This window comes from Pteropus alecto, unplaced genomic scaffold (genome assembly GCF_000325575.1).
Source record: "Pteropus alecto unplaced genomic scaffold, ASM32557v1 scaffold45, whole genome shotgun sequence".
Taxonomy (NCBI): domain Eukaryota; kingdom Metazoa; phylum Chordata; class Mammalia; order Chiroptera; family Pteropodidae; genus Pteropus; species Pteropus alecto.
Genome location: NW_006442491.1, coordinates 31966472 through 31993881, shown reverse-complemented (window position 1 = coordinate 31993881; position 27410 = coordinate 31966472). Strand labels below are relative to the sequence as shown.

At 44.3% G+C, this 27410-nt stretch overlaps 1 protein-coding gene across 3 annotated transcripts; it reads left to right on the top strand.

Annotated features, from left to right (window-relative positions):
* The first annotated feature begins 111 nt into the window (after nucleotides 1-111).
* UBE2V1 (ubiquitin conjugating enzyme E2 V1) lies at nucleotides 112-24450 on the top strand. Of its 3 annotated transcripts, none has more exons than XM_006921908.3 (4): nucleotides 112-204; nucleotides 12214-12362; nucleotides 21333-21458; nucleotides 22657-24450. In XM_006921908.3, exons 1-4 carry the CDS (start codon nucleotides 183-185, stop codon nucleotides 22801-22803), a joined length of 444 nt encoding a protein of 147 aa, XP_006921970.1. In that variant the 5' UTR covers nucleotides 112-182; the 3' UTR covers nucleotides 22804-24450. The 3 variants fall into 3 exon arrangements, with proteins under 3 accessions (XP_006921970.1, XP_024895803.1, XP_024895802.1); XM_025040035.1 differs by having other exon boundaries at nucleotides 115-204; nucleotides 12214-12550; XM_025040034.1 differs by lacking the exons at nucleotides 112-204; nucleotides 12214-12362 and adding an exon at nucleotides 20419-20744.
* The last annotated feature ends 2960 nt before the right edge of the window (nucleotides 24451-27410 follow it).

The following is a 27410-nucleotide window of genomic DNA, read 5'->3' as shown; positions in this document are numbered from 1 at the left end:
TCGCGCAAGCAAACACATCCTCAGACAGTAAAGGCAGAAAAAAACCCCGCATCAGATCGCGTGGTCCGCGGAGCGGGCGTCAGCGGCGGCGACTGCGCGTGCGCGCACGCCTGCGCAGAAGGGCCCGGGGAAACGGGTGGGGGGTGAAGAAGGGGCCGGCCTTCGAGCGACAGCGACGCAAGATGGCAGCCACCACGGGCTCGGGTGAGCGGGGGTGCTGGGCCCGGCTGGCCGAGGGAGCGCGGGCTCAGCCTGGGGATCGGGGACCCGCAAAGGCCTTTGCAGCGGGACCAGGGCCTCTGCGCTGCCTCTGTCCGCTGGGCTCCGCGACGGCGACCCGGCGGGCCTGAGTTGGGAGGAGGAGCAGGCGGCGGCCGGAAGCACGGGCGGGGGCCTGAGGGGCCTGTGGGCGGCGCGGCGAGGCCCAGAGGCTCCCCTGGGTGGCGGGAGGGCCCCGCTGAGAGGAAGGGCCGAGCCCCGCGGCGCTGCTGAGCGGCGGGAGCGGGCGAGGGGCGAGTCCGTAGGCACTCCTGAGGAGATCAGGGCTGGCGGCTCTTTGGTGGAGATCGAGGGGTCCCCTAGAGAAGGAGGAGTCCCCCCAAAGTGGATGGAAGGCTTTTTCTGGGTGCCGTGGGTCTGGGTGAGGGGAGAGCCTTGGGATGGCCGTTTGGCAGCGACTTCAGAGAAGCCAGTCAGGATGGATGGAAGGAGGAAACGGGATCCACAGGGATGACTGAGAGGCTCCCTCATTGGCTAAGGGGATGGCTCCAGCGTTAGTTTTGGGAATAAGGGTAGTTGAGGAAATCTCAGTTGATTAGGAAAGGAGAGGCTTGGGGTGGCCGCTTTGGGAGGGATGAAGGACATCTACACACGGTTAGCGAGAAGGGGGAAAGGATCGCAGATTCCCCAGGGTGCTGGTTGGGGCGGCGGATAGTAAAATGACCTCATCGTTACCAGACCCTTTTTTGAGGACACTGATGTTAGGTTTTAGGAGGCAAGCTCTCATGGGGCAGTTGGTGGGAACTTGGGATATTCAATGAAGAACAGGTGAATTGGAAGCCCTGGAGATGTCTGATTGGTGAGGTGTGTGTGGGGTGGGGGTTGTCAGCTGAGGGAAGCCCCTTGCGCTGGGTGGAAATGGGGAAAGGTCAGGTGTCAGAGATGTTACTTTTAGAGAAGAAAAATTTCCTCCTTTATTGGGTGAGCATACCCTAAAAGTGTCTTCTATGGAGATTGGCCATTTCCTCCACTCCTTTGGATATTGGTAATAGTTATGTGGGTTCGGCTCAGAAGTTCCCCATTGGCTGGATAGGTACAGGGAGAGGAACAAATGAAATGGGAATTCTTGGGTGACTGCTTGGGGTAGGAAGGCTGAGTAAACCCCTACTTCTCCAGGATGGGGAACAAGGAATGAGGGAGCTACACTTTGGGGGAGAGGGGTTCTTCCAGGGCTGTTATGGGAAGAAGCACTTATTTTAAGACTGGATTGTTTGCTCTACACTCTTAAGATGGGCCTGAGGATAAAATCCTGAAGAGTCTATTTCAGACTTAACATCCTGCAATTGAACTTCAGGGGATGGACTCAGATGGCTTTCTTGGGGAGGCAAAGTGAGGATTAGCTCAGGAAGGTCCTCCAGAGGGGCTTATGAGACAAGAGAGTCAGATTCTGGAAGCGTAGAATGTGGGGGTAACAGTGTCCCCCTTTTGGTGAGGAGGCTGGACCCTGAGGCAGTGAAGTTGGCCAAGAAAGTCCTCCCAGATGAGGTGATAATGGGTGAGTTCTGATAGAGGAAGTAAACAGGGCCACTAGCCTGGGTACTGAAATCCTCCGGCTATTTAAAGCCAGAGCAGCAGCACTGTTAGAGGAGTTGGTGACCTACAGTGAACAGGGGAATCTATCTTTTGAGAATGCTGCTCCTCTGGTACTGCAAGGCGCCATTCTTATCTGATTGTGTGGTGGGAATGGAAGCAAATGGATGTAGGGGATTCCGGCTGAAGTGACCTACCATAAGCTGCCTTTTACACTCAAAGCAGCGGGGTCTTCCTGGAGGGTAGGGGAGACCATACATTCTTTTCTTAGATTTTGGTTTCTGTTGGAACGATGCTGAGTCAATTCATTTACCAAGATAACTGCCACAGACACTCTCAGAAGAGAGAGGCTGAGTCAAGCCAAACTGCTATGAACTGGAGGGGTACAGTGTGCCCATGGCAGCCAGCATCGTGGTATTCTAACTCAGCCCTATTGTCAGTCAGTTGAGATTGGTTACCTACGATCCATCCGGTTTAACAGCTACTTAATTCCAACTTCCTGACCTGCCAATTGAAGAGTGCTTCATAAATGCAGTGGTGGTCACACAAAGCAATGTCAGCTCCTGTCTTATGGAATACAGGAGCACTTGGCTTGGTTTAGATAACGTGGAATAGGCTTTGAGGTGCCCTAAAATGGGATTCCCAAAACTCCTTTGTTTATTCGACAGATATTTACTGAGGGCCTGCTGTGTGCACTTGTGAACATTGAACAAGATAGACATGGCCCCTGTCCTTGAGGAGTTTCTATTCTAGTCAGGGAGAAGGCCACTAAAGGAGTAAATAATGAAGACAATTTCAGATAGCAGTAAATGCTATGAAGGAAATTGCATAATGTGATAAAGCATGTCTAGAGAGGTGGTCAGAGAAGGCTTCTCTGAGATGGGACATTTGAACTGAGACAAATGATGGAAGGAGCCAACCCCACAGCATGTGTCACAGGTAGGAGACGGGGAGACAGTGAGTGCAAAAGCACTGTGGCAAGACTGAGCTTGGCATGTTGAATGAACAAAATAAAGGCCTAAGTGTGCAAGGGAGGCTTGTTAAGGATGATGAGTTGGAGAGAGATGGCTTTGGATTTTATTCAGTGTAAAGGGAAGCCATTGAACAAGTGCCTGCTATGAAGCAGCCATTCAGTACATATTTGTTGAAAGACCAAGTGAATGAATGAATGAATGAGAGTCTCAAAAAGAGGGAATGACAAGATCTGACATGTGCCCCAGGCAGTGAAAGGGGTATGGAGTGCTAAGAGTGGAAGCAGCAAGATCTTTATTGGGTTAAACTGAAATGAGTGTATAGGCCTCTGCTTTCTAACCCTGAGGAGTCTGAGATGTAGTCAGGGGCCCTGAGGCCTTAGTCAAGTTTAGAGCAAGCCTCTTGACTAATCAGCCCCTGGTTGCCAGGAAACAGGGTGAAGTCTTTGAGTTCCTGTAAGGGCTGAACTTAGTTTTTTATGGTCACTGCTTTCACACCCAGCTACAACACCTTCCCGCCTCCCTTGGTTCTGCAAGGTATGATTTCTGCATAGATCCTAGAGGGTGGAACTGTTAAAAGCCCACTAGAAGCCCTCCAGATGCCCGTGCTGTGACAGGTGACTTTCTCCTGCCTTGTCCAGGATTACAGGACCTCATACAGTGGCTCTTGGCTGTCAGATCCTTCTTCTCACCCAGCATCCCACAGGCTTCCCTGACGGATAACCAGAAACCAATTGCCAAAAGATTGGGCATAATTTTAAATTTGCATACATTGGAGTGGCCTCATACACTCGGCTTATGAAAATTTAACCATATGGGTAGTGGAGATTAAGTCATCTTCCATTCCATTCCAGGGTGTTCCCCAGAGACGTGGAGGTGGGAGATGAGAACCCGTAAACTCTTAGTTGTTCTCATTCCCTGAGTTTCTCACTGTGTGAGCATCTTGTTGTGCCGGTTGTAGCTAAGTGCCTTTTGTACAGCATGAGCCTTGCATTCAAGAGAACTGCTTCATCTAGTGCTCAGCTGAAGAAACAGCACTCTGCTCAGTGCTGGAGGAGGAGATGCTTTGCTGGGTCAGTACAAACTATTGCTCTCTTTAGGGATTGCCAAGGTTAATTTGATGATCATGATTTTCCCCTTCACAATAACTTTAAAACCACCCTCTGCCCCCTACCACATTCTCTCCCTCCCTGTCTCTTTCACCTGAAATGTAGCTCTACAGTAATTCGATGAAAGCAGAACACAAAATGTAAAGTCAGGAGTCCCCTGTTTAATTCTGAAAGGCCCAAGGGAAGTACACAGCAAGCTGCACTCTAAGGCTTACTATGTGATAGACACTGTAGTAAATACATTATCTAATTTCTCAGAGCAACCCTTTGAAGCTGGTATCTACTATGAAGGTAAGGAAACAGGCTCAAAGAGAAGAAATGACTTGCCTGAGGCTCAGAGCCAGTTGCTTGCAGAGCTAGGGTACAGAACCGAGACAGTTCTGCTCCAGGACACATGCTCTTGGCCGTATTATCATTCTTCTCGCCCCCATTGCCTCTTCTTCAGCTAGACATCTCAAGTTCCTTCAGCCATCAGCAAGTCTGTTGATATTTCTGCCTTGGCTGATTAGTTTGTCATGGGTAAATACTAATGACTATCAAGTAGGATTCTCTCCTCTTCCTCACATGTACCCCATCGTCAGTCCATAGGTGTAACCTCAAAATAGATGCCAGATGTTCCCCTTCTCCAGCTCCATCGTTGTCATTCTTGTCCAACTAGAACCATCTTTCTCTCGCTTAAAAAACTACAAAAAGCCTCCTGCTTCCAGTCTTGCCCTTTTTCAATCTGTTCTCTGTAGAGGAGGCAGAATGATCTTTTACAGACATAAAACAGAAACTGCCACTCACCTGCAGAAAGCGCTTCCCGTTGCCCTTAAATAAAATCAGTCTCTTTTCCACGGCCCATAAGGCCTTCCGTAGTCTTGGCCTTGCCTGTCCCCTGACCTCACGTGATACCACACACATCTCTGCTCTTGCTCTTCCCCTTTTGGGAGTGAATGTTCTGCCCCCATATCTTCACATGACTGCTTCTTGTTCTTCAGGTCTAGCTCTCCAGAAAGGCCGTCCCTGACCACCTCATTCAGTGGTCTTCTCAGTCATTATCACATCCACGTTCTGTTTTCTTCCAAAGTGCTTAACCTTATCTGAAGTTTTGTTTGTTTTCTTGCATATTTTCTGTGCCTTTCCACTAGGGCAGGATCTGCCTTGTTCTCTGCTATGTCCCTGGCACCCAGCATAGTCCCTGACATGTAGTAGGTGCTCAATAAATATTGAAGTTGCAGTGAATTAATCCAGGTTTCACCTTGATGTAGCCAAATATATAAATTTGACATATTTAGAGAAACAAAAGTGGATGTTTAGCCTTTCAAAAAGGAAAGTTCTTGTCCTGATTAGCTGGTATTTGTAAAGGGATTTTAGCATAGCATCACCTCTGGGCTCTCCCCTAACTGTCCTGCCACGCTTCCCACATCTTATCCTTTGTCTCCATCCCTGTCAGAGAAAATCTGATCTTTGGCCTTGGTATCCCTGGCAGCAGAGAAACACAGTCTTGCATTTTGTCACCAGCTATTGTCACATTGTCTAGACGATAAAGAATGATAGATTGCCGCTGTTTCTTCCCCTAGATCAGTGGTTCCCAAACTAGTGTGCGTCAGAATCACCTGGAGAGTTTGTCGGATTGCTGGGCCCCACCCTCAGAGCTTCAGACTCAATAGTTCTGTGGTGTAGTGTAGTGTTCTAGTGTGTTACCTGAGAATTTGCATTTCTAGCAAGTTCCCAGGGGATGGATGTGTAGGCCGCAGGTCTGGGAACCATACATAGAGAAGGAAAGAAAAAATATGCTCCTGGGCTTGCACAAACTAGGCAGCCAGACTACACTTGCCCATTGCTCAGAAATAAAAGTTATCTTCCCCTGACTTTATATCCACTTTTCAGGAACATTAAATTCAGGTACATCACCTTCCAGGCCTCCTTACTTTCCAACCAGACACCTCGCTCAATTCACTGTCTTCCCTGAATAGGCAGCCAGTTTTAACTAGCAGTTTTCTTTTCAGGAGACACCTGTAAGGCTCTGCCATTTTCAGTCAAGACCCAGGCCACGCCAGGGTTTTCCAAAGATTGGCATACTGTAATAGTTGCTGCTTTGTGGTCATGATTTTCCCAAAAGATGGTTTAAAGGGCTTCAGAATCCTTTTTGTACCACAAACATTTTAATATGTTGCTGTGTTTCAAATGACTGCATTAAATGTTTTACTATGACATGATATAAAACCGTATCAGATATTCGAGCTTTTTCAACCTAGTTGACATATATTCTTTGTAATATCCTGCGGCTACTGACTTTTAAGTTTATATTTAGCCAAGAGAATACTGATTTTTCATACTGACCTTGGTGAAGTTATCTTAACATTTTCAGTTAACTTTTTAATAGTTATAGTCTATTACAATTAATATGAGTCCCCTTTTACATCCTCTGTATTGTCACTTGAAGCTGTTTTTCCACCTGCCTTTTAGGAGTCATATTCACACAGGAATATTAGGAATCTTAAAATTTAAGTTGACTCTGTGGATTAAAGTGCCATAGGAAGAAAAAATATTTTAGAGTATTCTTGAGTTTTTTTGGTCTGCCCTGTTTCTGTATTTTGGGCATATATGGATTTAATTTTTTAATATATTCATTGAAATCTTCTGTTAAAATTAATATATCATAATTTTGAGCTTATACTCTCCATTTGGGATGAGATGGAGTCCTCAGATGTGACTGATACACTCACAAGGTCTACAGGATCTCTGAACTCCACCAATATTTGGATTTATGTCCCTTGGAGTACCCCTGAAGTTCTAGAACTAGGATGTGGTCAGGCCATTAAAAAATATTGACGTATTAACCTTGTATGCAGTTTCTGCATAGTTTGGAATATCAGTAACATGCTTTCATATTTTATGAAACAGTTCATTTTGTAGTAAAGGATCCTTTGACTTGTATGTTTTGGGTGAAAAATAATTTTTCCCTCATTTAAAAAAAAAAGTTTCCCTAAAAGTCTTGACTGTACTTCATTAAAAGTAAGACTAAATAAATAAATAAAACTAGTTATCAAATTTTAGTTATCTCAAAATAGAAAACCTTAAGTATCTCAATTATATGGTGTCAGTGTCCAACATTTTGGCCACAATAGGCCATATTAGAGTTTTCAGTAGGAATGGAAGAGATACTATTTAATCAGGAAACAGTTATTGAGTACCATTATATGCCAGGCAGCATACCAGATTCTAGGAGGCAGGACCGAATGAGTCACAGCTCTAACTCGAGAAGCTCAGAGGGTGAGTCAGACAATAAAAGAGAAAGAAAAGAAAATTAAAAAAAATAAATAATACAGCAGAGATATTGTGTAAGAGTAAAGGTTAGAGGGGGGAGGGAGGGCTCTGAAAGGGCTTCTGCAGACTGCCTCACTTCTGATTTAAGATTTGTGTTTCTTAAGATCATTATATTCAAATTTTAATGTATAACTTTTCTTGGGCTATTTAAAATCCACACTAAGCCCCTTGGGTGATCTTTATAATATTAGACTTCCCTTTCATAGTGCTATGAATGTTTCCCTGCTGTATTTTCAGAAATAAACCAGAGTTTAGAATTTTGTAACATTGAGCATCACTCATTCTGAAATAATATTCTTAGGTAACACCCAGCCACCTATTCATTCGTTCAGCAAGGATTTGAGTGTGTACTCTGACAAAGCACTCTTTGAGAGGTTGGACATTCAGCAGTGAACAAAACAGATGAAATTTTACCCTCATGGAGTTTATGTTCAAATGAGAGAGACAGACAATAAAAAACTAGTGAAGTGAAAATGAGTATATTTAAAATGTCAAGTGGTAATGAGTACTGTGAAGAAAAATAAAGCAAGATAAAGGAGTGAGAAGTTAGACCTTAGACGAGGATTAGGGGAGCCAGCCAGTTATTTACAGCCGTAGGACAGAGAATTCTAGGGTGAGGGAACAGCAAGTGCAAAAGCAAAAAAAAAAAAAAAGTCAGGTTACCTATTCAGGATGATGGCTGATGGAGGCTGAAGGAGCAGGAGAAAGGATAGCAAGAAATGGTGTTGGAGAAGCAGGCGTGTCTCTGTAGGTGAGGTAAAAAGTTTGGATATATGCAAGGTGCAAGGGGAGGCCAACGGGGAGAGCTTTGAGTGGGGGAGAGGTGGATCTAACTTACCTTTAACAGGCTCACTGTAGAGAATTGACTGTAAGTAGAGACCAGGTAAACTAAGAAACCAGGTAGGAAACTGGTGGCATGGACTACAGTGATCACAGTGAGGATGGTGAAAATTATCATATTCGGGATATATTTGGAAATGGGTTGGATATTGGATATAAGGGAAAGATTTCTCCTTATGACTCCCCAAGATTTTTGGCCAGAGCGATCTGGTAAATGTGCCATATACTAAGACTGAAGAATGGGTAGTTTTTGTTTTTTGAGGAGTGTGAGGGAGTTCTGTTTGGAAGTGTTTTAAGTTGGAGATGTCTAAGAGGCAGTTAATGTAAATGGGAGAGTCATCAGCTCCCTTGGTCTGGGTAGAATCCCGTGGGGAGTAGAGTGGACAAGGAGAAGCAGAGGTGGTGGGCTGTGCCCTTAGGCCGGGCAGCCAGGCTTTGAAGTCAGGGAGGGTGACACCCAGTAGCCAGTGAGGTAGAAAGAGAACCCGAGTCTAAGGGAAGAATTAAAGGAGGGAGTAACTGGCTGCTGCTGAGAGTTCCAGAAATTTGGGATGGGAGCTGATAATTGACCCCAGGATTTGGCTAGAAAGTGCTGCTTGGTGCCCCCTGCTGAGAGGAGTTTTGTTGAATGGAATAGGCAAGAAAGGCCGGATTGGAGTAGGTGAAAGTAAGGTGAAGAAGTGCAGGCAGGGAGTCTAGACAGCCCCTTTGGGGTTTTTTGCTAAGAAGAAACAGAGATGAGAAGATGGTAGCTAGAAGGGAACGTGGGTTCAAGTTAGGGTTATTTGTTTTCTTTTTTATGGTAGATAATACAGTGTGCTGATGAAGGTGATTCAGTCTGCCAGGTATTACACAAGGTGCTTTACAGATTTTACCTCATTAATTCTTCCTGCCACCTATAGAGGCAAGGAGCATTGGGATCCATGTTTTCTGATCCCTGTTTTGCCGAGGCTCAGGTAACTTGCACAGTCACACAGCTAGATTGCTAGAAAGTTGTGGGGCAGGGACTTGATTCCAAGTCTGTGCTCTTAATCCTGTGTTGAGAGCTTAAAGAATTTTCTCTATAGCATACTATACTCCATTTCTTATTTGTGGAAGATAACTTAGCTATTACTCTAACCAGCCTTTTTAAAATGGACTGGTAGACCAGCTATCTTATTAGTGATCAAAAAAGGCACCTAATCATTTATGTGAGTCTACATATACAAGGAAGCATGGCTTGACTTTGTTTAGTCTTTGTATAAAAGACTCCATCTTTTATAAAATGCAGTGTGCATACCTTTTTATCCTTTGCTCAGGTTTTTTTTTTTTTTTTTTCCCAGCAAATATTTATCTGAAGTCTACCTTGTGAAGGCCAGTTGTTTTTATGTCACATTGTGAAAATGGCAACTACTACCACAGTCATGTAAATTAAAATGTGCTGTCTCAAACCTCTTACCATTCCTTCTGTTTCCTGCCTACGTAGTCCTGTAAGGGGTTGGTAACCTGTTCTGTCACAGTATTTGCCTCTGGTTTTTTGGCCTGTGGTGTCAGTAGTAGCCTTCTCCCCGTTTTCTTCCCTAGTCTTTATTCCATGCACCTGTGATTCCCTGTTGCCTCTGTATAAATTTCTCTTCTTGTGAAGACATCACAAGATGTCTTTAACATAATGGCATAACAGCCTCACTTTAATGTAATCACTTCTTTAAAGACACTATTTTCAAATACAGTCACATTTGGAAGTGCTGGGAGTAGGGCTTCAACGTGAATTTGAGTGGGCACAGTTCAGCCCATTATACCATCTGTGAACAAGTACCTCAGATATGAACTAGTCTTCCTATCAGTAGGATTCTGTGCTCTTTGAGTATTCATTTTTATTAGATTAGGTTTATAAATTAACTAATAGTAATAGCAATAGGAACGCATAGTGATTTTTTTTCTCCCTAAACCAAATTAGTTAGGATTATTAAAGATTTAGATTTAACTCTTTCTGAACAAAAGATGTTGTATTGTCTGGCTTTTTGCTTATAATGCCACAGACATCCTTCACTTTTGTGTTTGCTGAAGGAGTCTTATTCCAGAATCATTGAAAAATCCAGTTGGATGGAGAATACCAGTGTTTCTCAAACAAGCCATTCGAGTATGCTTTCAGGTTTTTGCTGTGCTATTTGATATTTTTCTTCAATCAATGACTCTCTTGCTTACATTTCTTTTAAAAGGAAAATTTTACCATCATTATAAATGAGAAGTTAGTATACTGTTACTTGCCCTAAATAAGTTATTTTTAAAAATAAATACATGACTGTAAAATCAAGTATTCACTCATGTACCGTCTAAAATCACCTAAAGTGACACCAACGACCCATCCTTCCAGTTGCTCAGACCGAAAGCCTGGGAGCCATAGTTGACTCTTCTTTCTCTCGTGCTTCATAGGCAACCTGACAGCAAATCATATCAGCACAGACCTGTAAATATCTAGAATTGTGCTACTTATCACCACCTCACTGCCATCACCCTGGTCCAAGCCAGTATTATCTTTTGCTAGGATTATTGCAATAGCCTCATAGCTATTTCTGCCCTAGCTCCAAATTGTATTCTTCACACAGCAGTCAGAGAGATCCTGTTAAAAACAAGTTAGATCCTGTCACTCCTCTGTTTAGAATTGCAGTGGCTTTTTGTGTCCCTTAATAACAATCGTGGTCCTGATTCCCTACCGCAGCTACATTGGCATCTGTGCTGTTCTTTGACATTGTGGGCACGGCCGCACTTCAGGGCTTTTGCTCTTGCTGTTCCCTCTGCCTGGTAGACTCCCCCTCAGCTGTCCTTGAGTCATGCTCCCCATCTTCAGGCCTTTAGTCATGACACCTGATTGCAATAAGGCTTTCCTTGATCACCCTATTTAAAATTTTAACTCCTCCCCCCATTACTTCCCACTCCAGAACACCATCTGTCATACTACGTAATTTCGGTATTTATTTTGTCTGTTATATGTGTTCCACTAAAATTCAGCTGCATGAGGGCAGGCATTTTTGCTTTATTCACTGCTTATTTCCCAGTGCCTAAAAAAAGTATCTGGTGTATAGTAGATAGTAAGATATTTATTCCAATTGAATTAATAGTAGCATGTGCCCCACACTTTGGGAAATTCTGGGACATACTAGGAACACCTTCGACAGTCTTGAGTCCTTCCAGTGGGTCTTTCTTCACAGTCATATGTGAAGAGCTACTTGCCTCTGTGTGTCTGGACAGTCGGGGCCTCAGCATTCAAGGCAAAGAAAGCTTGTAACTTGCCTGGGTCCTGAGCTTTATCTAGAGGAAATAGTCCAAGTGCCAGGGAAGGAGGGAAAGGTAGGCAGGACTGGTTGGGAGAGCAACGTTAGGAGAATTGCTCTGTGCCCTCCCACAGCCTCAGCCCTGTCTGGCCCTCGTACCCAGGCTCTGTTCTGGAAAGCACCCAGGAACGGCTCAAGCCTCAGCCTGAACTCAAGGATGATGGCTGGAACCTGTGAGATGTGTTCGTATACTTGTCTATGAGCTACTTGTCAGGTGTTGGTATTTTTGGAAATAAGTAAATTAGAGAACTAGCACCCTCTTTTAGCTTTTTCACAGGTTAAGAGAGAAACTATGGTTTAATAGTTGAAAATGTTATCCTTGGCACCTTCGGTTGACTCTCAGTTGATCAAGAGGTCATTGTTGTTATTTGATGTGGTCAGGGTGACTCTTCCTCCTAAGGTAGTTTGAGTGTCAGGCCAACAATGAGCACACTCTTAGCCTCAGAAATGCATAATACGAACAAAAGAAATAGCTTTTCTTCTAAAGCCTTTTTGTTAGCACTTGATATTGATGGTTTTCATCTCAAATAGTGGACTCAAATTAATCAGCATTTCCACACGTAAACCCTTTATGAAGTTTGTCAAAGCCATGGGGATGAATTGGGGTGTCTTTCTAGTTTTGGTCATCTAGCCCTGGTTCAGTTGTCTTTTCACCTGTTACAAACCATGCGCTCCTTCCTTCTGGTTGTGCTAGTCAATACATATAGCTTGAAAAGCAGCAAGTTTGATATACAACAACTTACAGCAATTATTTGCATGCTAGCATCTTTATTTCCAGGTAGTGATAATGAGCAGCTAGCTATAGGCTTACAAGTACCCCTGGAGTTGCTAGTATCTTGAATTTCTTTCCATTTATTTTAGGAGTAAAAGTCCCTCGCAATTTCCGACTGTTGGAAGAACTCGAAGAAGGCCAGAAAGGAGTAGGAGATGGCACAGTTAGCTGGGGTCTAGAAGATGACGAAGACATGACACTTACAAGATGGACAGGGATGATAATTGGGCCTCCAAGAGTAAGCGTCGGGCTACGGCTATAAATGTCAAATGTCTTAAATTCACTGTGCCTCCTTTTAAAAAATATTAGCCTTATCACGGAAAAAGCTCACCAATGGTATATTTTCTGAAATGTGGCTATTCTTTTTTGACCAGTTTCAGTTTATATATTTGAACCTCCTCTGATGCTGTTTAATCTCTCTAAATGGTAAGCAAAAACCTGTTTAGACTCGTGTGAATTTACATGACAATGTAGACAATGAAGTTTGAGGTAATTTTACCCTCAGATGTAGTTTGGAACAAACTCTTGGGCTTATCAAATAACAAGGCTCCAGAGACAGCCAGCGTTCCTGAAGACAGTGTCCAAATGAACTTCAGAAAGCCTTCACAGTTGTGGTTTTTATTTGTTGTTTCCAGTTCTGCCATGCACCTGTATCCTAATTCATTGGGTTATTCAATGAAGGGTCATCGCCTGCCTAGTCTGCTCTGGTCTGTTCCAGGCACCATTAGGCCCTGAGGCCTTTGCAACGAAGATGAAGACCGTGGGGATGGGGAGAGTGACCTCTCAGAGCTTCATGATTCATGAGGATTCCCAGACTTCAAAATACCAGCTAACCATTTTTTATGGCACATTGTAAACCCCGCAGAAATGTCATTTAACTCTCACAAGAACCTGTTGTTAGGTACTACCATTGAGTAATTGCACTCCATTTTACAGATGAGGAAACAGACTCAGAGAAGTAAAATTACTTGTCCAAAGTCATGGCTGATAATACCCAAACCAGGGCTGACTCCAGAGCCTGTGGTCCTCACCTCTGTGCTGCAGTCTCCCTCCCATTAATATTTTGAGCTTTCCTGTTCCCATTATACAATTGTCCAGGATGTCAATTAGTAATTTGATATAGAAGTGAAGAATTAGATTTTCATAATGTGCCACTTTTTTTCAGACAAGCAGTAGGAGAGTCTGCTTGAATATAGCTGGACCTTGCCTGCTTGTGTCTGCTTGTGCTTTATGGACGATGTGTTCATTCATTCTTTTTACTGCATGCAAGGCTCTCCCCAGCTCTGTGGGAGGTAGAAAATCATGTGGGATGTGGCCCCAGCCGACACAGGAAGAGCATCATGCTTATTAAGCATTAGGACAACCTGATGTTACCTTAGACTGTCATAAACATTCGTGGTAAATGATTGGCTTTCTCATTGAATGTTACTCCTTGAGTCATTTTTGTGACCCTATAGTTTTAATTTTTGTGGTTTTTTAAAAACTATTCAACCTGTTTTTTTACTCATTGCTTGATTTTTTTTTAAAATCTATGAAAACCAGGATTTTCTGGATCTGTTCATTACTGGGGAAAAACCTGATCTGGGAAGCTTGTTTCTCCATGGAGATCATTTTTCTTGCTGTCTCTGAAAGTCCATTGTGTGGTGATGGTTTCCCTTGCTGCATTTCATCCCTTCCTAAGAACGGTGTAGGTTTCTTGAGGATGAAAACTAGTGTTCCCTCCTCCTTACTGTCCAGAGCACCTGCAAGTGACTCAATAGATCTATGAACAAACTGGTTTTTGGTTTCTAGCAAATTTAACAATGAGCCAGTGTACAACGTTGTGAATACACTAAATACCACTGAATTATACACATAAACAAACACATGAACAAATAAAACGAACCACTAAGTTCTGTTGAAAATATTCTGCTTTTCCTAAAACACTTTAGATTACCCTGAGTTTCAGTTTATCGCTTTCCATACATACTTTTTTAAAATCGCAGCTTTATTAAGATATAATTCACATGCCATAGAATTCACTTACTGTAGAATACACTTTTAAAGTGTATGGTTCTGTGGTTTTTATTACACTCAGAACCGTGCAACTATCACTAATCAGAACATTTTCATTACCCCCAAAGAGAAACTCCATCCCCACTGGCAATCGCTCCTATTCTACTGCCCACTCCTCGCCCTCGACAATCACTAATTTACTTTCTATCTCTATGAATTTGCCTGTTCTGGACGTTCTGTGTAAATGGAACCATACAGTATGTGGTCCTTTGTGACTGGCTTTTACTTTGTATAATTTTTTCATGGTTCATCCTTGTCATAGCACTTAATTTTTATGACTGAATAATATTCCATTATATGGATATACTATAATATTTTGTTTACCCATTAATTAGTTTTCCAAAGTAGCTGCACCATCTTACATTCCCACCAGCAACACATCAGGGTTTCAGTTTTTCTGCGCCCTCACCAATGCTTGTTATTGCCTGCCTTTTTACCCCTATGGTTTTGATTACCCTCACTCCCCAAGGTTAAAAGCAAAGTCATAAAATCTGCTTCTAGGTGCTTCCTGTGACCAATCTGTTTTCAGATTGGCATACAAGATATATGCCAGGCATTTGGAATATCAACATAATTATTAAAGCATCTAAATAGAGTACTTAACTCATCTCCCTATTATATTTGTGTTATTGAATTTTTCAAAAGAGAATCCATCATAATTTTAAAGGTATACACCGTATGATCCAGCAGTTCTGCTAGGAATTTACTCAGCTTTTCTTGACTTTGTCGCCCAAAAGCCTATATGTACAAAATTAGTTTATGCAGCATTTTCAATAGTAGCAAAATATTGGAAACCACCTCCCTGTCTTTCAATCAACCATCTTATGTACCGTTTAGCTGTTGAAATGGAAGAGACAGACGTGTGTGCTGAAAGGGAATGATCTCCATGGTGCGTAAGTGGAAAAAGTGAGGTGCGAAGCAGCACACAGACCACCATGCTGCCACATGGGCTGGAAGGCAGTGGGGGAGAGGAGGAGCTCAGATGCTTACTTGTGCTTTTGCATGCTGAGAATACTTTTGGAAGAACATAAAAGAAATTGGTGACAATAGTTGCCTTCCTCAAAAGGGATCTGGCCGACTGGGGCCACAGTGGAAAAGAGACTTATTTTTTGTCAGATTTTTTTGTACTCTCTGCGTATACTTTAATTATGTGTCTTAGCTATTTAATGTCTTTTCTAAAAGAGGAGATGGGGAAACAAGTCCTTCAAGCCTAAAAGCAAAGCTTCCCATCCAAGAAGTACCCCTTGCAAAGTTCTGGCACACGTCCGACTGTCCACAGCTTTACATGTGGAGTATTCCCACTCTCACCATAGAGGCGCTAACAGTAGCCAGGTTATAGAGCAGGGTTTCTCAGCCTCAGCACTGCCGACATACTGGATTGGATCATCTCTTATGATGGAGCTGTCTTGTGCACTGTAGAATGGTTAGCAGCATCCTGGTTTCTACTTGCTATGTGCCAGTAGCACCTCCCTCCCCCAGCTGTGACAACCGTAAATGTCACCAGATGTTGCCTAATTCCCATCACTCCAGAAAGTCATCCTGGTTGAGAAGCAGTTATGCCTCTGGGATTCTCCAAAGTAAGGTTTTTATGTGTAGGTTAGAGCCTGGGTGTGTATTTATACACATATTTATCTAAAAGTACTGTGTACATGTTTAAGAACAAAAGATAGTTACAAGAGTGTATGAAGTAAAAGGAAAGTAATCCTTCCCTCATTTCGTTATACTCCCCATAGAATGAAAACTGGTCAGTTGGTGTGTGGTGTGTTTCTACCAACTTTTCCTGTGGCTACACAAACATAAATACATATCCTTTTTAATACAAATGAGACCTTGCTGTGCATAATGTTTTGCAACTTTTTTTCACTTAACAGGTGGTGAACATCTTTCCATAGCAGTGTATGTTGACCTGTCTCTTTTTAAAAAACCTTCTTAAGTTACATGTCTAATGTGTGAATATATTCTCAAAAAATTTTCAAACAATAGAGTATGTAGGCTAAGAAGTTCACTTGTTCCCCTTAACTCTGCATCAGTCAGGAAAAGAGAAACCATACTAGGTATTTCAACAGAGATCATTTAATATAGGAAGTTGATCAAATAGTTGGACTGAAAAAGCCAAAAAAGGTACACTGTGGAAACACAAAGATAACACTAGAGACAACAGTAGCAACTCCCTGGGGCTAGGAGGACGGGCGGGAGGCCTGGGCCAACGAACCTAGCCCTGGAGGGGGAGTACCCTTTGCTGCTGGTCCCTGCGAGGCTGGAGGCACTAGCTGGGCCAGCTCTGGAGACCAGAAGCTAGAGATCAGAAGCAGCTTTTGCTGCCAAAATGATGGGCTCATGGTGGGATGACACTGACAGAAACAAAGCAAATGGGAAGATACAAGGGCCTCTTTTTTAGTTTTATTTTATCTTATGATCATGTGGTTAACTTGATACTTTAGTCTTTAGGTTGTAGAATAATCTGGTGGCACTAGGATTGACTTAGAGAACTGAATCATTAATGTGGCCTCGAGGTGGGTCCTATGGCTCACTCAAAAGGGTACCCCAACTGGTGGAGTAAAGGAGAGTTTCTGTACGAAGGAAAATGTGTCTTGTAACTGTCTAGAGGGGTGTGTGCAGGTAGGTGCTGGTTAGTAAGCTCCAAGCCCACCTTTCTCAGCTCTGGTTTGGATACTGGGGCTGGCATTCTGCAAACTACGTTTTTCCTTTGTCAGCTGGTTTTCTGTTAGGTTCCTCCTTTCAGGACAGGAGAGAACCTGAAAGGCAGAGAGAAAGGACTCGCTTCTTCCCGTTTGCTTATCGATCTGTCTGTGCCACCAGTTAACAGCCCCTCATTCTGGCATCAACCAAGGGTTCCAGCCTCCAACTTTTGAGGGCATGCCCAGCTCTGGACTCACAGCAACCCCCCTTCAGAGGTCTTTGTTCATCTCCGGACATCTCTCCTCTGAGCCTCTAAGTCTGCTAAACTGCGGCCTAGTCCCTTTGTTCCCCCGGCCTTAAGGGTTACCACCTGCTCCCTGCAGTTGTTACCTCTGCCTTAGCTCAGGTTCCCTTTCTAGAGCTTTTTTTCAGTCCATTGATACTGATTTAACTGATTTCCTATATTAAGTTCTCTGTTAAAATTCTTAGTATGGTGTCCTTTTCCCTGACTTTCCCCTCACTGCCATATCCCTACTCTCCCCAGATTCGCTGTGAGCAGCAGCCCCTGTGTCTCCTTTGACACCTCTTTCTCTGCATTTACCAACCTGTCTACATCCCGAGTCATTAAGATCTTCTCAGGCTCTACACGGTCTCACTTTTTAGAGGGCCCTCTCTTCATTCTAACATAGCACGTGCCCACATTGCACATTAAACATAATTTTTATATAAGTACATAAGATTTGAACTAAATAGCAGTTGGCTAGTTGACCTAATGTCACCATCTTATATATTAATTTAGATTTTGTAAATTTTTTGAATATTTTTACAGCCAGTGCCTTTTTCCTTTTCTCATATCTCATACATTTAAAAATAAAATTTAATTTATAATACTTTTAGTTTTACAGAAAAGTTGCAACAGTAGTATAAAAAGTTTTCATTTCCCTTATTGTTAACATCTTATATTAGTATAGTACATTTGTAAAAACCAATGAACCAATATTGATACATTATTATTAACTAAAGTCCATAACTTATTCAGGTGTTCTTAGTTTTTACCTTATGTCTATTTTCTGTTCCAGAATCCTACCCAAGATACTACATTATATTTTGTCGTCATATCCTGGGCTCCTTGTGGCTGTGACAATTTCAGGTTTTTCTTGTTTTTGTTGCCCTTGACAGTTTTGAGGAGTACTGGTCAAGTATTTTATAGAATGTCTCTCTATTGGAATTTGCCTGATGTTTTCCCCCATGATTAGGCTGGGGTTACCATATATATATACATATTAGGTGCAGGAAATTTTGTAATCCTAGGCTCTGGGCCTGTAGTACATCTAATGGAGAAACAGCCCATGTGCACACAAATATTCCCAGAGTTGGAGGGAAGCGTCTGTCTGCTTTTTTATCTTGTATATTCTGCAACTTGCTGGCTCTGCCACCAGCTATGTCTCAGCCGTCTGTGTGTGTGTATTTGTGTGTGTGTTTCTGGGCCTTAGCCTTTGAAGAGGCTACTAAATATCTAATTACATGAATATGCCATATTTGTTTAATCTGTCTCTTGCAGGTAGACGTTTAGATTGTTTACAGTTATTTTTGCTGTTGCAGACAATGCTTCACATTTTTGTGCACAAGTATGAGTCTGTAGGAAATTCCTAGAAACGGTCCTGATGGTCTGAGCATGCCTATTTCACATTTTGATAGGCACTGCCTAATTGTCCCATAAAGCTCAAGCCACACCAACAATGTGGAAAGTGTTTGTTTTGTGATCAAATAATGAATCTTAAGAGCTGTGTTCCTTAGAGAAACAGAATGTTCTAGCAATTCTTCAGGCACATTTCCTTTCTTCCATGAAATCTTTTTAGCAGGTCCCTGGAGCACTTACAAAACTAGAGAACCAGAACCCTGTTTCCTGCAAAAGTCTTCTCTTTGAGCTTTTTAATGGCCCTTCAGGGGTCTCACTTGACTTGAGGCATTTTATGCCGTTGTTCCAATGAAATTGCCGGTTGAACATCAGTGATCAGAATTCAATATTTATTTTTTTCTTTTTAAGAAGTTAGTCATAGTATGGATGTTTTTAAATTAGACTTCATAGTGTCAAGAGTAATGTTAAGATTTAATCTATGTTATAATCAGAATCCTATTAATAAGCTGCCCACCTTCTCAGCCATTTTGACACTGCTGTTAATAGATATCAGTGATATTTTATCAACACTGATAAAGCACAAAACATAGCAGCAGATGAATATATTGGTGCATCAGAGCCTCCAAAATACGATATCAGATATTTTAAAAGATTTTGTGATTTTGGCAATTACTTTGAGCCCATACCTCCAAGGGCTGACTTATGTGAGACGTTCCGTCTCTGAATCATGTAAGAAAACCATTGAGCATGAATGCAGGACTCACCCAGAGAGATGAATTTGGGATCCATGCAGTCAACGGATGCTTAGTGTGTGGGTGCTGATGGAGACGGCTGGGTGCTGAGGAGAGACCTTTTGTAATATTTTCCATAAATCTGTATGGAAATGGTTTCCCTGTTTGCTTCCGACTTGTTATGTGTAGTGAGTGATTCTTTTTTTCCTCTGAGGAAACTCTTTTATGGCAACAAGGTATTCATTTTATATAAGCATGAAGGGCAACCTTCATTCAGCAAACGTTGGAGTACCGATTCTGTTGAGGCCCCTGCCCTCCTTGTTCTGTTTGATGAGAGAGGTCTGACACAAGTCTGCAGGTGGGGGGGTCAGGGGTGCTTGTGAGAGGAAAGTTCATTTGAGCTGAAGAGGAGCTGCAGGACCCAGAGGAGCAACTGCTGTAGGGGCCCCAAGCTAGAATTTGGCATGTTTGAACTGTAATAAGGAGGCCAGAGTGCAGGTGGGGAGGAAGGCAGGGGGCACGGTGTCCAGTCCAGGAAATCGAGCTTCCTTCTCTAGGTCACTAGGAAGCCATTGTAGGGGTTAGGCCAGCAGGGACCGTTTTTGGATTTAAAACATCAATCAGGCTGCTGTGTGGAGAGCAGTTTGCAGGGGAGAAAGCAGACCCGGGGGATTCAGAAGAGGGAAGTGGATGGGTGTGGCATCTGTTTTGGATGTAAAAGCTGAGACTTTTTGATGACTGGAAGGTAGGGGGTAAGGGAAAAGGGAACTGCGGCCGGCCAGCTAGGTTTTTGCTTTAACTGCTAAATGGTGGTGCCATTTGTGAGGGAAGAAGAAAGGAACAGGTTTGAGAGTGGGTGGGAATCAAGAGCTGAGTTTTGGTTTAGTTATAATTTGGGGTCTCTGTTAAGTGGATGTGAAAGTTTTCTGTGGGCATATTATAAATGCCTTCTGAATCTTAAGATACGTTTCAGTTTTGTTTTTTTAATTAGGGACAGGCCACTCTTTAGACAATGCTTTCAAGGGTTTAAATGACATCCTCTGTAATTTATTGTCCCCAAAGACCTCTAGATGTCGCTGTTTACTCAGGAGTGGCTACTTGAGCAGTGAGCGCTGAGGAAAGGGCACAGGTGCCTGAGATGGAATCCATGGGAGGGTGGCTCCTGCCTTCGCGGGTGCCAGTCTGAGAAGGAGGCCTCATCACGGTGTGCTCCTCAGACACAGTGAGAACAGCCCGATTTCATACAGCACAGAAAGCTGTGGATTGGTCTTCTGTCCTGTGTGATATTTGAACTGGGAGGTGTTTTTGACTATGCGCCTTTTGAGTGGGGCCTTAAAGGCTGCGTGGTAGTGCAGACGGGGGAAGAGCACTGTAGGCAGAAGGACCAGCAGCGCATTTTGCTGCTTATTGGGTAGAAGTTAAATGAAAAGTTCATTGACATGAGGGATTGGACTTTTCCAGTGTTCCCGACAAAGGCACAGTTGGTGTTTGAAGAAGGACTATTTTTTATGCAGGCCCGGCGTCCTTGGCCCCGCTCCTCACCCACTAAATGCCAGTAGGTTCTCGGGTCATCATAAAGACAGCAGGGAGGGTTGGGACCTGCCCGTTGAGGTCTCTTACACAGTATACAGCCCCAAAGCGATGACAAAGTGGGAAAGCAGCTCTCGTGTCTGCAGCCCACCCCTACGTTGCGCTTAATTTTAGTCCTCTAAAGAGTTGCCTGTTCTGTTCTTTGGACACAGTGGCATTTAATGCACTGGCTGATGATCCTGACATGAGTAGATGTTTAATGTGGCTTCCCAGAATAGGGAATGCGTTCTGTTATACACGATTTTCCAGAGCATAGGACAGATCTGCAAAGCAGGGAAATCAACACAAAAACAAGGCCATCCGATTGGACTTGACGCTGACTTTAAACCTCAGCAATACTAAACTTTCTGTCTTTTTAGTCCCAGAGCCCAAACTCACAGGCACTAGCGTAGGGACTAGTGGCCACTCGCTGACTGACACCTAACAGATAGACTTCGTGTCATGGGAGCAGATGCACCAGTCCTGCAGTCAGGGGGAACGGGGTTTGAGAAGGTCTGCCTTTTTGAATTCTTTGTTTGTAATTGCCTGACGTCTCTGTACCCTTTTTTTCCAGACAATTTATGAAAACCGAATATACAGCCTTAAAATAGAATGTGGACCTAAATACCCAGAAGCACACCCCTTTGTAAGATTTGTAACAAAAATTAATATGAATGGAGTTAATAGTTCTAATGGAATGGTGAGTTGCTTTATCTGCCCTGCCTGTTCCTCGGGGTTGAGAAGTTGCCCGTTCTGTAACGTCGGGAGCACTTTGGGGTGATTCCTTTTGTCCCTTGGTTATTCGATGATAAAATAGATTGCAGTACGAACATGTGTAGGCTTGGAGCGGGGGCCTGTTTCCCGACTCTATTGAACCATCACACATGCGGCACTTACTGCTGGTTATCACTCCGAGCCGTGAGCTCATTTAGCTCTCACGATGTACATTCATGAGGTAGAAATGAGGACACAGAGGCAAAAAATCTTGCCCAGGGTCACACTTTTACCTCGTGGGCCTTATTCGTACATAATATATTTTCCTTTGATGGCCTTGCGTTTTTAACTTATTTTTACTACCGTTCTGACTACCATAAATGGAAACGGGTCTCACTTGCCATAAGAAGGCAGTAATGACAACCATAACTACTACAGCGTAAAGCAGAGTTGGTCGGATCTTCCTCCACATGTTGCTTTGAGCCCTTGAGGCCTGCCGTCTCGTTCAAAGGGGAGATCAGCAGGCGTTCGAGGGTGTCACATGTGATAGATCATGTGAGCTAGGCTTTTATTTCGAGGTATTCAGAAGTCTGGGGAACAAATTGAAAAGAGATGAGCCTCATTACTACGTGCTCAGTCTTTACTGTTGAATCGGAGTTTCCCCCTGAAGTCTGGAACCGAGAGCTCAGCCCATGCCCTGGGGAATTTCTTTTAAGGAACGCTGCGTACACTTGGGACAGTATGACTGAGGCAGGCCCTTGTCACTAGCGCTGACGTCCTCTGCCTTTGCTCTTCCTGCTGCCGTTTATTAGCCACCACCTAGGTAGAGAGAGTGGAGAAAGGACAGGGCCTGAGCAGCAGTAGCACCCGGCCCAGGAGCGGGTCATTGATTCGGAGCCGGTCGGGCTGATTCTCTCCTAGCGTCAGGCTGTTTCTCTAAAGGCAGCCTTGCTTATCCTTGATCCCCTTCTCCCAGACAGTGAGGGTTTGGGCCACAAAGAAGGGAAAACTGACTGGCGGGAGGGGATCCTGCAGGCATTCTGCATGTCCGATACTGTGAGATCAGCCTATTCACCTTGAAAAATGCATTTTACTCAAGTCTGTACTGTAGCTTAACTCCAGTGTGCAGCTTTTCTTCTCTTTGAGAGCACGACAGTAATTTGTTTTTGTTTGCCTTATTATAGGTGGACCCAAGAGCCATATCAGTGCTAGCAAAATGGCAGAATTCATATAGCATCAAAGTTGTCCTGCAAGAGCTTCGGCGCCTAATGATGTCTAAAGAAAATATGAAACTCCCTCAGCCACCCGAAGGACAGTGTTACAGCAATTAATCAAAAAGAAAAACCACAGGCTCCCCTCCCCCGCATTTGATTTAAGCAGTCTTCATTTTCCACAGTAGTAAATTTTCTAGATACATCTTGTAGACCTCAAAGTACTGGAAAGGAAGCTCCCATTCAAACGCAGTTTATCTTAAGATACTGTAAATGATACTAATTTTTTGTCCATTTGAAATATATAAGTTGTGCTATAACAAATCATCCTGTCAAGTGTAACCACTGTCCACATAGTTGAACTTCTGGGATCAAGAAAGTATATTTAAATTGATTCCCATCATAACCGGTGGGGTACATCTAACTCAACTGTGAAAAGACACATCACACAATCACCTTGCTGCTGATTACATGGCCTGGGGTCTCTGCCTTCTCCCACTTCCCTCCCCCACCTCCCTCCCTCCCTACAACAGCCCTCCAGCTCGGGGCGGCTTGCTAGAGTAGATGTGAAGGTTTCAGGTCTCAGCCTGTGGGACTACTGCTGGGTGTGTGGGGGTGCTTTGTCTGTACCCCTGGTTTCTTTTTTTAAGTCTTAAATGACGCTCCCCTTCCAAGCCATCATCCTTTTCCCAATCTCTACGACCACCCTTGGCCGAAGCATAGATTGTAACCCCCTCTGCTCCCCTCCGAAATTGGCCTTTGGTGAGGAATTCAGGGCTTCCCCCATATCTTCTCCCCCCAACCTTTATGTCGAGGGGTGCTGCTTTGTCCTTCCTCCTCAAGCCCCTTTTTACACCATCACCACCCACGCTTTCCATGACACTCCCTCGCTTTGGCCAGAAGCCATCAGGTAAGGTTGGACTCTGAGCTCCCTCCTTTAGTTTTGGAACCACGTTCATTTACTCTCCACCAGCCTAGGAAATGAATATTGGGTCCTCAGCCCTGCCACCCTCTGCCGTCGTCATCAGCTGATGCGTTTTTTTAGCTCAGGTTTTGATAAGGTGAAAAGAACAACAGTTAGCAGGGTTACTCAGACCTGCCAGCTCTCAGAGTCCTTGGTGATTAAGCCTGGAGAAAGGCCACAGAAGACACTTGTAAGCACACACGATCCCTCTGAATGAATTGTTTTCTTTTCCTGTAATTGCTTTTGCTTTTAAAAATTGAAGAAATTTAAAGCAGGGCTCTCATTTGGTCATCTTTGCAATCCATTTGGGTCTAGTTCGGAATCTGACAACTGGAACAAAAAGAACCTTGGATTCGGTGCGTACTCTGGTGTTGGTGCTGCTGCTTCTCACGGTCCTCAGCAGGGACTGAGAAAGAACTCGGTGTGCACGGCAGATCCCCGAAGCTGGCGGGCTTGACTTCCTGGCACATGGCTGCGTTTTTCCACTTTTCTGTTCAGGACCACTAAATGCTGAGATGTGGATGCATACCGAAATAAAAGCAATTCATTGTGTTCTAAAGGGGTTTTTTTTTTCTTTTTTTTTGTAATTTAGCGTTTGTGTAAAACCACCTTTTTGAAGCAGCAACTATCAAGTCTGAAAAGCAATTGATGTTTTCATTAATCTTTTTCTGGGGAAAACCTTAGTTCTAAAGATTTCACGTCCTACAAGTAAAGTTTAACATAACAGTATTCCATAAGCAGCCTTTTTATTGTTGGACCATTGCCTGATTTTAATATAATAAAAAGTGTGCATTAATATTTAAGAAGCCGTGCTCTTCTTCCTCTTGGTATATAACTTAGGAACAGAATTTAATGTTTTAGGTGTTTTGGGATTCCAATGGATGCCCTAATGCCAGGGTTGGCAAACTTTTTCAACAAAGAGCCTAAGTCAGTAAAAATTTAGGCTTTGTGGGCCAAGAGGCAAAATTGGAGATGTTACATAAATATTTATATAACAAAATGAATTTCCACAAAATTATTAATGAAATTCAACGTAAAATAATTGAGTAAAATTTATCTTGTAATGTTACAGGCCTATTGAGGAGAAGATGGAATTCTTTTTTTAGGGAAGAACATTTTGCTTAATTGGGATACAAAGTTAACATTCCTTATCATCAAACTTGGCCCATGGAGCACAGTTTGCCAACCCCTATCCTAAAAGATCATAGTGAAAAGGGGGATGCGGAGCATCCTTCCTCCGATTGAAGTAGCTTTGTGGGGCTCTAGCTATCAAGTCTCCACTGGAAGCTATTTGGTTGAGTTTAGTAGTCGGGGGAAGGGTTTTCACATGTACTTTCGTCTTTGAAAAGAGACTTTTGATCTGCGATGATTGACAATTTGTCTACCATCCACTGTGTGGGCGGTGGAAACGTCTGTGGTTGCTTTTACCCAGAATTTGAACTTCCTGCTGTGGTTCCAGCCACCAACAGTCACGCCCTTGGTGTCCTGTGGTAGGAGCCAGGCCATTCCCTTGTGGCTGTCGGGTCCAGCTCAGATGTCAAAACCTGGCTGTCTGGAAAGAGCCGAGTTGTTCCTAACAGGCCATCCTCCAGAAAGCACGGCCCGAATTTCTGCCCTACGGCCCTCTCTCAGTCCTCTGGAGTGAATGGCAGCCTTTCAGCTCCCCTGAAAGGGGGTTGGGCCAGGAACATTTGTGGGTTCTTCACCCTCAGTGAACTCTCCCAAGGGAGAAAGGACAGGGAGGTTCTAAAAGTATTTCCAAATGCCGCTGGAAAATCCCAAAGCAAATTCAGGACTAAATCTAAAGATGACGGCTCTGTGCTGAGTGACCTTCGCAGAGGAAACTTGTCCCGTCTGAAATCCTGGTGTGCACCTTTCTCCTTAGTGGGCTGCAGGGAACTGGGCTTAGAGTTCCCGAAACGCAACTAGAACTTACCCGTGACGACCGTTTGAATTCGTGATCTGTGGTTAGGGTGTCCCACAGTTGTGGGATCTGCCCTTCATTATTGCTGGTGGCTTTACAGGTGGTTCTGTTCAAGGCTGGAGTTTAGGCCTAAGCAGGACAGAGAAGAAGCGTGAGGTGCCACTTTCACCAGGTCACCTCCCTGCGTCACACTTCGGTCCCCGGCTCCTGCCAGGTCTTCTGCTCTGAAGAGAAAATACTTCTACTGTGACTTTTCAGTGTAGAACTTTGGGGTGTGAGGATGCACCACAGTGACCTGATGAAGCTGGGGGGTAAAACACCTGCTCTCTCCAACGGCAAACCAGCAAATGGGTCTCCACTGCCCCCTGACCTCTGGCCACAATCTTGGGGAGAGGGTAGGTCCCTTGAGCTGTTGCCTCAGCCAAGAGAGTTCCTGGGCCCTTTGGGCGGGGACTGCCACTGAGGCACTGTTGCCCTTAGCGGTGATGTAGTAACGTGGATGGTGTTGAACGTCACATCAGCCCCTCTGGCTGCCGTGGTTCCCCGCTGGCCCCTACCCTTTGCCCTCGCCCCTGGAGAGCAAGCAGACACTCAGTCACGCTTCCTTTCCTTGGTGTGCCCGCTCCACACTCTCCTCATCACAGAACCCCATGAAGGCCCCCGGACGTGGTGTTAGGGGTTTCCTCTCCCTCACTTGGCAATGGAGGGAAGTCAGAGGAAGGGCAGCTTCTGGAAGATGCAGGCGCGGGCCATCACATCGTATGCAGCTCTGAGCTATGGCAACAACAGGGCACATGCACCTCAGCAGCTTTCTTGCGAGGGTTACACAAGGTCACCTGCTGCTGTTTTTAGTCAGAGCTGCTGCACATTGGCTGCTGGTGGCCTTGGAAGAAAAAGGAAGATCTCAGTGCTAGAGCCAACCTCATCACCGCTGCTGGTCATGACCCCGCGAACTAGAGAGCACGGGCCCATCTCTGGGATGCTGCACGCGCCTGATGGCGAGTGAGTGTGAAGCTGCTCCTCAGTGCCAGGGACATGGGCTCAATGAATGCCATGTCTGATTTTCCAAGAGAAGCAGTGAATGCACATTTTTATGTGAAATCTCCCAACGTTTTGAGTCAACTAATGAACTTCCTTTACTCCCTGTGTAAAAGTGCTATCACAGCTCTCAGGCCACAGCCGAGACCATCATGGTGGCCTCTGACCTCTGGAAGGCCTGTGGTCCTGGAAGCTCTGCCCAGGGAGGTGCTGTGGGTCCTCAGAACACCGCCAGCACCGCCTGTGGCACAGGGGGAACGTGCCACGTAACAGAATTGCTGCAGGACCCATGGGAAACAGGCCCACGTCTCATCGAGTCTACGGTGCTGTCCGCTGTGAAATGCACCTTAGTGTAACACCAAGAAAAAATGCTCTCGGTTATAAGTGTATGACACTTGATTGAAAGGAATGTCCCAATTCCAGATTAAGATGCAACAGAGTGTCCATTTTAGAGTTGGTGAGAAGCAGGGTCTATTATCTGTGATAAGGATGGAGACGGCAGCCACATTGGTGGTGAAGGGCAGAGGCCACGTCGCAGCCCCCGTTCAAGCTAATCAGCCCCTTACACTCTGGCAGGCAAATCTGAGCTGGAGACCCCAATCCTCTTTTTTGCTAAATAGAGAATACGTGAACCTAGAAAGTACTTAAAACAGTAGAAAGAGAATAGAAGGGAAGATGAAGCCCCCTCCTGCTTCTGGCCCCATCCTCTCAAGGCACCTGTGCTGGGGGCCTTTCTGAGTGCGCATGTGCAAGCCAGTGCCGCTGCCCGATCTGCTTCCCTCCCGCCTGCTATTTTATTTT

What these genes read in the sequence shown, in the direction of transcription:
- UBE2V1 (XM_006921908.3), top strand. Translation starts at nt 183, where the DNA reads ATGGCAGCCACCACGGGCTCGG. An exon ending in GGCAGCCACCACGGGCTCGG is followed by an intron (nt 205 to 12,213) that starts GTGAGCGGGGGT and finishes CATTTATTTTAG; the next exon opens with GAGTAAAAGTCCCTCGCAAT. An exon ending in TTAATAGTTCTAATGGAATG is followed by an intron (nt 21,459 to 22,656) that starts GTGAGTTGCTTT and finishes GCCTTATTATAG; the next exon opens with GTGGACCCAAGAGCCATATC.